The 15,667-nt window shown below is 49.2% G+C and overlaps 1 protein-coding gene across 1 annotated transcript in view; it reads left to right on the top strand.

The window, feature by feature from the left end:
• LOC119431685 (aminopeptidase Q) overlaps positions 1 to 12,069 on the top strand; it is a 28,902-nt gene extending 16,833 nt beyond the window's left edge. The window contains exons 9-10 of the mRNA XM_049657988.1: positions 3,356 to 3,499; positions 12,001 to 12,069. Of these exons, the coding sequence (XP_049513945.1) occupies positions 3,356 to 3,499; positions 12,001 to 12,069 (213 nt within the window). The remainder of the gene's footprint in view (positions 1 to 3,355; positions 3,500 to 12,000) is intronic.
• The last annotated feature ends 3,598 nt before the right edge of the window (positions 12,070 to 15,667 follow it).

Below are 15,667 nucleotides of genomic sequence, written 5' to 3'. Positions count from 1 at the left end.
CTGAACGATCGACGCGACAACATGCGGCGTCTGCCGCGGCATGAGCGGGAACACTTGATCGACGAATCGAGCAGACTCGAACCGGGCATGGATAAGTCGTAGTGAAGCGGTGAAAGTCCTCCGCTAAGCCAGCTGAACGATCGACGCGACAACATGCGGCGTCTGCCGCGGCATGAGCGGGAACACTTGATCGACGAATCGAGCAGACTCGAACCGGGCATGGATAAGTCGTAGTGAAGCGGTGAAAGTCCTCCGCTAAGCCAGCTGAACGATCGACGCGACAACATGCGGCGTCTGCCGCGGCATGAGCGGGAACACTTGATCGACGAATCGAGCAGACTCGAACCGGGCATGGATAAGTCGTAGTGAAGCGGTGAAAGTCCTCCGCTAAGCCAGCTGAACGATCGACGCGACAACATGCGGCGTCTGCCGCGGCATGAGCGGGAACACTTGATCGACGAATCGAGCAGACTCGAACCGGGCATGGATAAGTCGTAGTGAAGCGGTGAAAGTCCTCCGCTAAGCCAGCTGAACGATCGACGCGACAACATGCGGCGTCTGCCGCGGCATGAGCGGGAACACTTGATCGACGAATCGAGCAGACTCGAACCGGGCATGGATAAGTCGTAGTGAAGCGGTGAAAGTCCTCCGCTAAGCCAGCTGAACGATCGACGCGACAACATGCGGCGTCTGCCGCGGCATGAGCGGGAACACTTGATCGACGAATCGAGCAGACTCGAACCGGGCATGGATAATTCGTAGTGAAGCGGTGAAAGTCCTCCGCTAAGCCAGCTGAACGATCGACGCGACAACATGCGGCGTCTGCCGCGGCATGAGCGGGAACACTTGATCGACGAATCGAGCAGACTCGAACCGGGCATGGATAAGTCGTAGTGAAGCGGTGAAAGTCCTCCGCTAAGCCAGCTGAACGATCGACGCGACAACATGCGGCGTCTGCCGCGGCATGAGCGGGAACACTTGATTGACGAATCGAGCAGACTCGAACCGGGCATGGATAAGTCGTAGTGAAGCGGTGAAAGTCCTCCGCTAAGCCAGCTGAACGATCGACGCGACAACATGCGGCGTCCTGCCGCGGCATGAGCGGGAACACTTGATCGACGAATCGAGCAGACTCGAACCGGCAAGGATAAGTCGTAGTGAAGCGGTGAAAGTCCTCCGCTAAGCCAGCTGAACGATCGACGCGGCAACATGCGGCGTCCTGCCGCGGCATGAGCGGGAACACTTGATCGACGAATCGAGCAGACTCGAACCGGGCATGGATAAGTCGTAGTGAAGCGGTGAAAGTCCTCCGCTAAGCCAGCTGAACGATCGACGCGACAACATGCGGCGTCTGCCGCGGCATGAGCGGGAACACTTGATCGACGAATCGAGCAGACTCGAACCGGGCATGGATAAGTCGTAGTGAAGCGGTGAAAGTCCTCCGCTAAGCCAGCTGAACGATCGACGCGACAGAGTGCGCTTGCGTCAGAATGTTGTGAAGGATCACGCTTCTTGGGCATTTCCCCTTCGCGATTGGCAACATCGCGGTCAGGCCATCGCGGAGTGCAACTAGCTCCGCCAGTACCGTGGTAATGGCTGTATCTAACTCATAATAACATGTTTGGTTTACATCTGGATAGGAAGGGCGCTATAAGGAAGCATAAAGAATTTCCCAACTCAACCCGGCATCCACATGCGCAGTTAGGTCTAGTTCCTGGAACTCCGAACAGGAAGGCACAGGCGCAGTGATGCTCACAGAACCTGAATTTCGATTAGTCTCCTGCCGAATGCAACCAAGTGGCTTGTTGTTAGTCACCTCGCATTGTACCTATGGTGCTAGCGGCCATAAGGATTGATCCACTAAAGGGAAAGTCGGGTCCATGTAATTCGCCAAGGTAGCTGTAGGAACGCTGCTTCATTTTATCGTTTTATCGGCTTTGATGAATAAGCTCATGAAATCTGCTCACCTCAGCTTCGGCCTGAAGTGTCGTGATAGGTGTGCGCCTTGGAAGGTCTGTAATCACAAGCATGGCTTCGCGGTTAAGGTTTTCCGTTCGAGCTGCTTCTGCTTTGGTAAGGCGATGAAACTGTGCTTGATAGATCAAGCGAGGCTGGAGTACGGGGCTAACCAGCCACCGAATGATACGATTGCGAGCCCCACCCGACCTCTGGGCGATGCGACAAAAGAGATGAAGCAGGCAAGAAGCGGATCTGCGTCAGATCTGTGGCTAGAGCGCAGCCAGGGCGATGCCGATCAGCATGCAGAAAATTCCACTCCAAGCACTCGAACTGCGGTGACTTCTGCCAAGGCGCGACCAACAAGCGTAAGTCCAAGAGGGGCTAAGTTAAGCTTTCGACGGCACCACCTGTTAGCAATGCTTATGTAGGAGGTCTTTTCAGTTGAAAGCTTGAGCCCCACTGACGTACACCAAACACGTGTTGTTTCAAGTGCTGCCTGCAGTGCCCGCTCTTAATGCTTCAAAGGGAGATGGGTGGTCCATACCGTCTCATCATCAGCATACATTTAAGAATCGTACGTCCGGAATATTTGACAGCTCCAACGTCATCGGCACTAGCGCAACATTAGACAATACCGGCGCAAGGACAGATCCCTGCGGCACTCCACGCTTCGTCGTAAAGACGGATGGAAGACGGATGGAAAACGAGCGCTTACAAAGAAATTATTGTATGAATGCCCAAGCACGACAAGGCAAGTTATTCCACTGCAGGATCTCAAGCGTAGCATCATGGCTCACACTGTCATAAGCTCGATGTATGTCCATTGCAAGCAGCGTCCGCACGTGGTGGCAGCGACCACCAGTGAGTACGCAGTAGAAAGGTATTCTAAGCCGTCTTCAGTGCCTAGCTGAGGTCAAAATCTCATTTGGGCTGGGCGATACCATCCGAAACGCTCAAGCCCGCAGCTGAGGCGTGTCGCCACCATTCGCTCCAGCAGTTCACATAGTGTCGCGGTAAGGGCAATTAGTCGCAAGTTCGCGAAAATGCCAGGTGGCTTGCCTTGCTCCGGAATGGCCAGAACAGCCGCGTGTTTACACGATGTCGGAACTTCTCCGCAGTTCCACACTGTATATATATATATATATATATATATATATATTGTCAAGAAGCCAGTCAAGAGTAGGTCCCTGAGTCTGTTTGTACACTTCGTACGGTGTCCCATCAGGTCCAACGTAAGTCCGCGGTTTAGGCAACGTCTTAAAACGCCCATCATGCGTCGGGACACTAATGCGCCTTTCAGTGGTAACGTCGGTTAAAATCAGCCGTGAGTGATGTGTGTTTCTTTGTTCCACGTGCGTTCTGGCGCGAACGTTTCTTTTCTCACGACCACGCGCAGGTTCGTGACTTCATCAGCCAGTACAAGTTCACGACGACAAATTCGGATAGCGCCGTCGACATCCTGACGGGCAAGTCCACGTACCAAAAAAACTATTTCGGCACCTGGGCCAACAAGCCGAGTCACCCGGTGGTCATTGTGCAGGTAGCGGGACGTCAACAACTCTTATCAGAATATATGTACGTGTGTGTGTGTGTGCGGGCGTGCGTATGTGTGTTCTGGCGAAACCGACATCATCGAATATACTGTCGCCATGAAGCAACATAAAGTCAAGTCAGCCGAAAGTTTCTTTCACAAAAAACGCAGTAGACGACAGTAATCTGGCAGCCCAAAGAGGACGTTGTTGATACTGGATTGATCGGAGATTCGTTAGCTTTGGGTGTTCTGAATTAAAAACGAGAGTACTATCTCTTGAGCTTGCGTCTACAGGATCATTATCGACTTGGAAGCTTCAGAAGCGGTGTAGAGCATGCGAAACTGTGACGTTAGAAGCCAATCGTGCGGTTAGGGCACTTGAATATACAATTGACGTTCGTAGATAGTATAATATATTGACACACGTAATTTCTTTGTTTTTTGTTTTTTTTTTTCTTCGGTGACCATTCTTCCTTGGTTAACCACTGTTACAAAGCTAGTGCTTGGTGCAAGATGCGCCTACGCGTATCGGGACTTTACTGAATGTTAATTCACTCATTCTATAACGATCTAATGTTGTCTAATCAGATTGCTCGTGCGACGCGAATAGTGGTACATACATTCTGTAACGTACAACTGCAGCAGAAAAACTTTAGCACAAGTGGCCGATGGTCCGAAGACGCGTCCAGGTAACGGGCGAGTGCGGACGCATGCAACATCGGCTCCGTGAGACCGATGCTGCCCTTCTGGTAAATTGTCATCTCGTTTCAAGAAACTTGCCGTGTAGCTACCCGAAGGTGAGTGGAGGCCACTCACCAAGTTTGGCGACCATATCGTCCAGCAAACGTGACTTATTGGACAGAGAAGACCGACACGCCGTACAGGCCGCGCCATGCCAGGCGCGAGTCCTAGCTCGGCGAATCACCGGCAGCCCACGATGATGGAAGTACAAGTCGAAGGAACTACCCTCCGAGAAGAGGACTACGACCCAGCAGACTGGACTAAGATCATCGGAACCTATCAAGGCAAGTCCCAGTCAAAAGCCCGAATGGAAGATACAAACGGGGTACGCGGAAAACAGAAGGCATCCGAGGAACGCACCGAAACGCTCCCCGCGTCGACGTGGCGTCCGACGTACCGCCCGAACCCGGCGCACTTGCGTGCAACGCAGCAAGTGAAGCGCAAAAGTCGCCAAATGGCTCCACTGCCACAACATGCGATTAAGGTAGTTTTCCGCTCACAGGGAGGCCTATTCTTACCCAACATACAACCGCAGCTGCTGCTCCGCTGCCTCTGCGAAACGGCGAAGATACCGATGGGAGAAGAAGTGCAACTACGCGTGCACCCAATGAACAACACGTGCACAGTAGCCACCACTAACCAGGAAGCAGCCCTTAACCTGGTTAAAATCAGAAGCATTACCCTAAACGCAAAAGCGTATGGGGTGGCAGCGTACATAGTCCCTGCAGCGGACACAGTAAGAGGCGTGATATCGAATGCTTTTTGGGATGAAACGGAAGAAGAGCTTCTGCAAGATCTACAAGCGAGAAATCCGGAAGCAGGCATTCTACTAGCAAGACGCATGGGCAAGTCTAAATCCATCCTTATAACCTTTGCCCAGGGACCCATCCCCCGTAGAATCATCTACTATGGGGGAGTACACCTGTGCACGCCATATAGGGCGCGACCAGAGGCCTGCACGAACTGTCGCGCCCCAGGACACAGATATGATGTGTGTCCAGAACCGAAAATACCGAGATGTCCAAGATGCGGCGAAGATCACGGCGAAGACAGAACACGTCAGTGCGTGCCCCGATGCATTCTGTGCGGCGGAGAGCACCTTACAGGAACAGGATGGTGTAAAGCAACGAAGCGACAACAAACAACGAAGCCACCGGTAAACAGGGAAACAACCGGAAGACGCCAGCTACACCCAGAAGATTTTCCAAGATGGAATCCATCAGCCCCCCGAAGGCCCCCGAGGAGCTCACATGGGCAGAACGAATCGTCCGCAAACCAGACCCCCGGGACGAGGAGATGATCCGTCTTCGAGAGGAGGTAAGAAGCTTGCGACAGGCCATCACCCAACCCCACCCATCACCCGTCACCCAAACCATCACCCAACCCTCACACCCACCCACTGGTCACCCTTTACCCCTAGACACCCAGAGTTCATCTCCCGCAGAAACCTCAACCTCCACCCCACCTACAAAAAAAAACACAAGACGTTGCTCCGCCATCAGCCAAAACAACAGAGCTGGAGCAATCAGACAAAACAGCTGAGATGGAGGCTCAGTTTGAAGCCAAACTTGAGGCAAAATTAACAGCGAAACTAGCACACTTCCAACAGCAGATGCGCGATGAATTTCAGCAATTCCTAGACAAGCGCCTGCAAACACTCGAGGCTCGATTCCCAACTCTCGAAGCTCGGATCGACAGCCTCATTGACGAACGCTTCAAAATTTTAGAGAACAAGCTAGATACCTTCTGTACCCAGCTCAGGACACAGATGGGCCTAATGGTGGCGGAGGCAACCAACCAAATGCAGGCGGTGCCCCTACCCCATACCACTCATCCCCCCTCCACTTCCCAAACTTCTGGGCAGCAAAATGGCAGGTGATTCATCTAATTCTAAGACTCCTCCCCTTTTAAAACTCTGGCACTGGAACTGTCGCAGCATACGCCGTAAGCGAGAAGCGCTAATTCAACTCATACTAAATGAGGAACACCCACCAGACCTAATTCTGCTACAGGACCCTAAAACAAGCATATCGCTCCCAGGATATACTGCTTATCACTCACCAAACGATACTACTCCGGTTGTGTCCACCTTTATCAAGCGGTTCATAAGGCATACGCAACTTTCATTCTCCCACATAGTACAAAACGTAGTCCTTGAAGTTATCCCACTCGACATTCAACAGGATTCCTTACTCATCGCCAATATATATAATCCGCCGAGTATGGCAGCAACGCGCTGCGCTCACCTAATAGCGCAAATTACCGCAGCGGCAAATAAAACACCAATAATAGTGGCCGGAGACTTTAATTGCGCGCACATCGATTGGGGATACCAGAGAACTTCTGGCAGAGGGGAGGTTCTCATGACACAAGCTCAACAGTCCCAGCTCACGGTGTACAATGATTTCGACTGCCCCACCAGACAAGGTACAACAGGAATGATGGACACAAGTCCGGATCTCACGATGGGCAGACGCATCCACAACCTTCAATGGAATAGAACAACACATACTTTAGGCAGTGACCATTATATTATCGAAGTTCAAGTCTCAGGTCCCCAAGCGTCTCGAAAAAGAATAGAGCATAAATTAATCAACTGGGATAAATTTAGAAAACGGCGGGAAACAAACCAACAAACAGGGCCGGTGGATGCGCTAACCTGGACAGCACAAGTCCTCGAGGACCAAGCGGCGTGCACCAAGGAATATAGCCCAGAACAGCAAGTCCCAGTTATGGACTCAAAATTGGCGCATATGATAGAAGCGCATGAAAGTCTCATGAAAAGATATGCTAAGCAAAAACGCAACAAGAAGCTCCAAAGCAGGATATCTGAGCTGGCACAGCAAATTCAGGATTACAGCCAACAACTTTGTAGACAGAATTGGCAGCAGATATGTGAGGGTCTCAGAGGCAATCTCAGTACCGCTCGAGCGTGGCATCTTTTAAAACATCTAATTGATCCCATGAAAAGTAAACAACACACTAGAAATCTTGTCGCTCGACTAACACACAACCATAAATACGACACGCAGGCGCTACTACAGAAACTTAAGAGCCTACACACCTCGCCGGGCACTTCCACTCCACTGCCGGATTTCGCCGGCCCACCAAATAATGAACTAGACAGGGACATAACTATACAAGAAGTCCGAGCAGCACTTCATAGACTCAGCAACACCACGCCAGGCGAAGATCGCATAACAAACGCCGCTCTTAGAAACCTAGACGACAATTCCCTGCAAGAACTTACCGGTATCTTCAACAAGCATTGGCAGAGCGGCACACTGCCAGAGGAGTGGACACATGGAAGGGTCATACTAATACCGAAACCTAACAAACCAGTTACCCCAGAAAATATGCGCCCCATCTCCCTTACCTCCAGCCTAGGCAAACTCTTTGAGCAAGTCATCCTAGCTAGATTGCACGGTCACATGGAAGACACTGGTCAATACCCACACTCAATGATTGGTTTCCGATCGGGCTTATCCACGCAAGATGCCATGCTGCAACTCACAACAGCTATTCTGGACCCCCTCATACCTGCGCACACTAAAGCGGTACTGGCGATTGACCTCAAGAAGGCTTTCGACAACGTCACGCACGAGGCCATCCTAAAGGCCATGATAGACCTAGGAGTTGGCCAACGAACATACAACTACATAAAGGCTTTCCTGCAAAACCGAACGGCCAGCATGTGCGTAGACAACCTTCGTACACGCCGCTACACACTAGCGAACGTAGGCACACCGCAAGGCTCAGTGCTGTCCCCATTCCTTTTTAACGCAGTACTTATTCCGCTCGCGCGGAAGCTACAGCAAATTCCCCATCTTGACCATACCCTGTACGCGGATGATATCACCCTGTGGACTACATATGGATCGGACGCGCAAATCGAAGAAACACTGCAAACAGCCGCAATGGTAATACAGGAAGAGGTCACCAAGGTAGGCCTCACCTGCTCACCGGAAAAATCTGAACTTTTGTTGATCCCGCCAAAGGGTAGAACGTATCATACTCCTATTAGAATCTACCTACAGGATAGGGTGGTCCCACAGGTCCACACCATTCGAATCCTTGGCCTCTACCTGCAACAAGATGGGAGAAATACCGAAACCATCAAACGCCTAAAGAGCACGCTAGCAGCTACCACGCAGCTAATACGCAGAGTAACAAATAAAGCTCACGGCCTGCGGGAAGAAGATACTCTGCGAGTAGTACAAGCGTATACCATGAGTAGAGTACTGTACTCTACCCCCTACCTCAACCTCAATATAACCGAAACCCAAACAATAAATTCTATAATCAGACAAGCTACCAAGGCTGCGCTCCGCCTGCCCAAAAGCACCAGTAACGAACGACTGGCGGAGTTAGGCATGCATAACACCATACAAGAACTAACCGAAGCACACCTACAGGCACAATATCTCCGACTAGCCAGTACCTCTACCGGGAGGCATATACTTTCCAAACTCGAAATTCGCATCCCTGCTAATCATGACTCCCTAAAAGCCCTTCCTACGGAAATTCGTCAAACGCTACGCATTCGACCGCTCCCTCGTAACATGCACCCCGACCAAAACCGCGAGCGGCGGAAAGCCAGAGCAGCAGCCCTTCATAAACGGTACGGCGATGAACAGAACGCAATATGGGTAGATGCTGCATGCGATCAGCACGGAGCCACAGCGGTTGCTTACACACTGAACACACCTCCATTAATAAAGGAACTACCCCAGGGAACGGACCCAGAGGAAGCGGAAGAGATCGCTATAGCGCTAGCGCTCGGCAGCTCCAGTGCTACCTACATCCTGAGTGACTCTAAAACTGCACTGCTAAATTATGCTAGGGGCAGAGTTCACCCTGCCACCTTCCACATACTGACCCAGAACCCCCCCTTCTCCCGCAGCGCTGAGCTCATCTGGGTGCCCGCGCACTCGGGAAACCCCGGCAATGAGGCCGCCGATTCTTTAGCCCGAGGGTCGAGAAACCGGGCACAGGCGGACCTCATGGGGGGTTTCTCGAGGGAGCGTGCGTGTACCTTCGCTGAGCTCATCGCGAATGCTCGCGCCGAGAGGCAAATATACCCACCGCCCCACTCTTCCCTCACTACCAGGGAGCAACACCTGTGGCGCCGTCTGCAAACGCGCACCCTACCTACCCCATCCCTCCTCTCCCACTACAGACCCATCCCACCTTCCTGCCCTCTGTGCAATGCGCCGAAAGCAAACCTCACCCACATACTCCTGGCCTGTCCGGCTTCTCCTCCCCCTGGCGGCCCGACACCACTCCAAACCTGGGAGGACTGGGAGACCTCACTGCGCTCCACGGACCCGGCAAGGCAGAAGATCGCCGCCATCCGGGCTGCTAGCGTCATGGACATGTTAAACATGAACGTTTGAGTGCGGTGGGGTCGCGCGGGGACCCAGGGGACCTGGGAGGTCCCAAATGCCCTGTCAGAATAAAGTTTTTTCCTCCTCCTCCTCCTCCTCGGCAGATGTGGAAAGTGAGACGGAGAGACTGAAAGAAGCCAGGCTTCATCGTCGGTACGAATCCAAGAGGAGGCAGCGAGCCGAGGAGACGCAGGAAGAACAAGCCGCACGCCTCGAGAAGCGCCGTAAGTACGAAGCGGCCAGGCGAGTGCATTCAGATGAGGATGGTTCGTCGTTTAGTTCGGCATCTCGTGCCATGGCCCCGGATCAACGAATGAATGAAACACCAAGCTAAACAATAACATTAACCGTACCTCTCGCTACGCACACCCAGGCATAACTGAGTTAGGCCACAGCCAATTTTCTCATGAAGTTCTAGGTCCACTCTGCTGCCTTATACATAAATTTCTCCTTATTATTGATAAACGGTCTATTTCCTGACACACCACACGAAATGCTCGCTGTAATCCGTAACCTCAAGAAAACTGGCCCTAGATTAGATAAGTTATCCTCTCGTCCACATCCTGAATTAGTTATCTTGTCTGTGACACAGTAAGCTACATCATAAATCCAATTTTCAGAAACGGTGCCTTTCGTAGGCTTCTAAAGAAAGCAAAAGTGATTACTGCTTTTAAGAAGGTGACAGGTATGTCATATCTAATTACCGTCCTATTTCTAGTACTTCAGTCATCAGTAAAATTATAGAACATTTTGGGGTATGTCTAAAAATTATCTAAATAAGTTTATATATTAAACAACTCTCAATTCGGATTATGTTCCGGATGCTCAACAAGCCTGACAATTCTTTCTTTAACAGATTTTATTAAAAACGATTTTGTTTCTGCATATCTAGTTGGTTCTGTATCTTTAAAATTTTGGTAAGGCTTTTGATGCTGTTAACTGTAATATCCTCCGTAACAAACTTGAAGCTTACGTTGCTACTAGTCCTCTATTAAAATTTTTAAAATCATAATTACTGAACACGTAACAAATTGTTAGCTGTGGCGGGTGTTTTTCTGGTACAAAATATTTAAAAAAACATTTAACCAAGGCGTTCATCAGAGCTCTATTTTAGGTCGGCTACTCTTCATAATATGTGTAATTGACCTGCCTAAACTACTAATGGATACTCATGTTGTTTTAAATGCTGACGACATTGCTGTTTCACCATCTGCTACTTGTATTGCTTCTTTAACTCTGAAACTAAATACTGCTTTACGACAAATTGTTGGCTGGTGTTCTGCTAGTAAATTTGTCCTTAACCCATCTAAGACTAAGTTTATGGTTTGCAGATCCCCACAGAAAGAGACAGATAACACTCCATCTGTAATTCTTGGATCAGCACCATATCAATTTCACTCAATCTGTAGCATTTCTTGGTGTTCAAATAGATAGCCACATTAAGTTTAATAGCCATATTCATCAAGTAAAATGGAAGACTGCATTTGGCATCAGAGCACTCTTCAAGGCCAGGCCATTTTTTTCTCAACCCACCATTTTAAGAGAGAGAGAGAAACAAACTTTATTTACGGCATAACGAGGTCATTAAATTAGCTTGCCGGTGGTCCGAAGGGTGGTGGCGAATTGCTTGCCACGACCGTTTCGGCCCAGTTAGTTACTTCTGCCTGAATCTGGTAGTCAGTCGTCGCCAGGAGTGACTCCTATGTTTCGTGGGAGGGAGTTGACAGTATTCACTGAGGAGGAGGATTTCCCTCGCATTCCCAAAGAATTCGATTTTGGGTAGCCTTCATGCACTTGCAATGTTGGCAGTTTGGTTGGATTTCATCCGGGTAGATTTTGGATAGCCGATGGGGGCTAGGAATAAAATTGGTTTGGATTTGTCTCCAGATCGTAGCCTGTCCCCTCGTTAGTTCTGTATGCGGGTTCGCGTATGTTTTGCTGTTCTCGCTATAATAGACAGTTTTAGTTTAGCGTGGTTACCGGAATAGCGGGCGTACCGGAATAGCGGGATCGAAATGCCATGTGAGTGAGTGAGTAAACTTTTATTGTTCGTAAGGGGTGACACCGGAGCTCCTGGTACCGCTCGTAGGCGTCCAGGGAGCCCGATGTCACCCCAAGGGGCAGCGGTTAGTAGACGAAGCGGCTTGCCGCTTCAGCTGCCAGACGGACAATGTTGGCCTGTGCCGCCGGGTCTTCGCTATGAAGCGCGGTCTCCCATGCTTGTTCATCCGTGAATAAATTATGTCCCGGGGAGTAGCTGCACTCCCATAGGATATGCCTTAAAGTTCCTATCTTATCGCAGAATCTGCAGAATTGGTCCTCCGGATTTCCCGTTTGCGTGAGGTATCTCCATCTGGGAGACATGTGGTTCTTGGCTTGCAGGCGGCGCCAGGTGACCGCCTCTGCGGACGTGAGGGACCTATCCGGGAGTGGATATTTCCGGCGTCCTAATCTGTAGTGCTCTGTGATCTCGTGGTAGGTCACGAGCATCTCGACCTTAAAGTTAGGTTGAGGCCGCCGTCCCCCCCCCCCCCCCCCCCCGCATAATGAGCGCTCGGGCGAGGGCGTTGGCGGCTTCGTTTCCTGTTATGTTGCGGTGAGTGGGGGCCCAGGTTATGGTGATCCCTCTGTCTATGCAACCTTTCGATATTATGCTGTAAGCATAGTCTGATATTTTGCCTATGCAATGCCATGCGCTGAGCGCTAAACGACCCATACCGTTTACCGTGCGCACGCTATTTCTCAGATTTAACGCGTAGTTCACGTAAAACATGGCGGCGGTCCCGGTCACCCGCTTCGAACTGAATTTGGCGTTGTTTTTGTAGAATTCACTTCGTTCGTAGCAAATGACTGCGTAAACGGCTTTTGCTTAGTCTCATGCTGTTTCGACGAGAGAGTGTTATGGCTAATCTTGAGGAATTTTCGTGATCGCTTCTCGTTTCGAACGCGCCTAAGCCTAACGAGAGAAATTTTCTCCGAGATGCGAGCGCCACCTGTTGGTAAAGTCGGGAGATAGGCGTGGCGACGGCATATGGCCTCTGAGATCGAAACATTTCGGTTGCTATGGTAGACAGCTTGTACTGCTTGTCTGTTTAAGACTTAGAGATTGACTCCAACCAAATAAGGAAATTTACTAGCCCGACGTTTCGGAACCAATTCGGCTCCTTCCTCAGGGGGTATTCTTCGGAGGTGGCGGTGTGCCGCTTTTATGTTTCGCTGCAGATCGGCGGACATGGCAAATAAAAATACAACGCGCTCCTGGCTTCCATTGCGCTGCCTCTCACACTTTCCGGACGCACACACACATATCTTAGGTGCCCTATGTATGCGAAATTCAAAGCGTAATGGAATAGCGTCCCGCACGTAAACTACGCTATCACGCTATACTAAAACTCTCTTTCTGCAAAGTTCGTTTGCGGAACGGTGACGTTATTTCTCTTAACCCCGCTATTACGCTAACGTTAAACTAAAACTGTCTAATAACTCGATAGCGTTAAGGGCCCCGCGTCGCAGAAAATGCGGTGCCGGGCCACACCATTCTATCATTAATGTTGCTCATACCTTATCTTGCATTCTTGGTAAAGCTATTCCTCTGAATTTTGAGAATCACAATCCACAAACAAATGTCATAAAACAAAACAGCCACAGCGCATGCCTTTTATGTTACATCTTCTCAGACTGAAATATTAAAACTACGAAACAAAAACGGAAACCTGAAAAGTTATGCAATTTTTTGGCACGGCTGTGCAGTATCTCCGGGATCACCGCAAGCAAGAGGCCGTGTTTCTACCAGAAAGCTCGCCTTCGTGCATAGCGTTCGCCGCCAGTGTTTCCCGGTAACCATTACGGTTGCTTAAGCTCCAGTTGTCGGGAAGCGTGAGAAGCAGTCAGGGATCTTTTAATGCTATCGCGTTCCATTCTTAAAGGCGAAGCTTAAGCGTCATTCATGTTTCTTTTTCGTTCTATTTTGCCTTTATTCACAGTAACATCAACTGTGGGATTGTTGCTTAGGGAAACACGTACAAATGTCACCTTTCCCCCATTAAGCACGTTCAAAATCAAGCCATCCGCATCACCACTAACACTTCTAACTACACGATCGAGTGCAGAGTACTACGCTGTGACCACAAGGTTTCTTTTTTTCAGTGGAGCAATTGTTTTGTTTTATCAAGCTTTCTTTTTTCTGTAGGTTAGTAACAAATCAGCTACAATGTAACTTTATCGCTGTTCACAGGCTATAACAATAGTCCTACGCGATTTGCTTTAAACATTTTTTTACTCCCCAGAGCACGCACTAATTATGGACAAAATGATTTCAGCATACACAGCAATAAAGCAATGAAATAATTTATCTAACTCTTCAAAAGTATCATCATCCGCAGCTCTTAAATCCTCATTTAGAGTCATTTACTTCACAATAAATGCAAAGATATCTTTTTTATATTCAGTGTTATATAATGTATTATGTGTTTCTATCTATGTTTCAGAGTTCTTATTACTGTCTGGTTTTATTTTTTTGTTCATTTATATTCATTATTACCTGTTATGCTGCTTCTAATGTAATCATTCTCTGTATTTCCTGCTGAGGATACCGGTGCAATCTTTGCATCTTGCGGCCATATCCTGTATAATATACTGCCGGCATCTTCCGCTTCCGTTTAAGCCAGCCGTAATTTGTGGTTATGGTTCCGATCAAGAAACTATAAGAAAATAAATTTTCTTGTCGAGGCGGGATTCGAACCAGCGTAACCACGGCCCCAAGGCGAGCGTCGTAACCATTAGGCTATACAGCCACGCTTGCTATATAAAACACAACAATTGCTCCACTGAAAAAAAGAAACCTACGACATCACCACCCAAACCATCATCTGGATACAGGGCCACGCTGGCATCGCGGGTGTAATAATACACAGTAGGGCTAGGCTATGATGATGATGATGATGATGATGATGACCTTAAAATCTTTGGCGCATACCCATTCACGGGGATCTACCAAGAGTAGGGCAGATTTTATATACGTGCTAAGTGAATAAATTTAGAAAATGTAAAATTTTGGCAAATATACTAAAGCGAATAAATTCTAAGACGATTCAGTAGACAATAAATATATAAAATATATAGATACAAGTACAAGAGGGCAATAAGGTAATGAGAAATGGAATAATATGCTTAACAATGAAATCGGTTTGATGTCAGCCATCTTATTTATTCCGAACACCTCGTCACTTCGCCGTCTTCGTTAAGACACCCTGTAACTTCTTCTTCACAACGTCCACGTACACTCGCCCTCTTTGAAGACTCATCCCTCCTGGATAATGCATAAATACGTTCCCGATGGTTGCAAACTCGAGCACGCCGTCATCGTTGACGTACCCACTTTCTTGAGAACACCTTTTTGCACTGGAGTTTTCACCACGCGATACGGTCCCATGTACACTTGCTTCGTACCCGGAAAACCTTTTCTGACGAGTACTAAATCGTTCAGCTGTATACGGGGTATCCGCGTGTTGTGGCGGCGATCGAAATGTCTCTTCAGTATCTTCGCGGTATCGTTGGTATGCTTCTGCAGTTTTCCGCTTCTCGCACAATTGCAGGCGGTCCGCAATACCAAGCAGCTGATCAGCAGGGAGCACCGGTGTCTTTCCAAATGCTGCGAAATAGGGACTACAGCATATGCTTGTGTCACAGACTCCGCGAACGAGGCGCAGACGCCAGACCGAATTCCAAAGCCGACTTATCAGCTTCCGAAAATAATCCCACGAAAGCAAGGACAATTAGGAATGGGCCCTCTGGTGCGCCAGCGAACGCCAGTTGCTGTCCAAAGACCGAGTCAGAGCCCAGAGTTGTCAAACACAACAAAATATATTCACACAAGGCAGTTACACACACACGTGCACACTTAGGCTAGACGCAACACAATACAATTCAGATGGGTATTAAGAAACACAAGAAAATAATTCACGACAAGCACTAAGAGTCCAGCACGTAAATTACAAAACGAATAGGAACACTAAGTGTCCAATCGTATTCACCCGTGTTGATCTTGTCA

The sequence above is a fragment of the Dermacentor silvarum genome, chromosome 10 (genome assembly GCF_013339745.2).
Source record: "Dermacentor silvarum isolate Dsil-2018 chromosome 10, BIME_Dsil_1.4, whole genome shotgun sequence".
Classification (NCBI taxonomy): Eukaryota; Metazoa; Arthropoda; class Arachnida; order Ixodida; family Ixodidae; genus Dermacentor; species Dermacentor silvarum.
The sequence above is the reverse complement of the archived record's forward strand: the minus strand, read 5'-3'. Positions and strand labels throughout refer to the sequence as shown.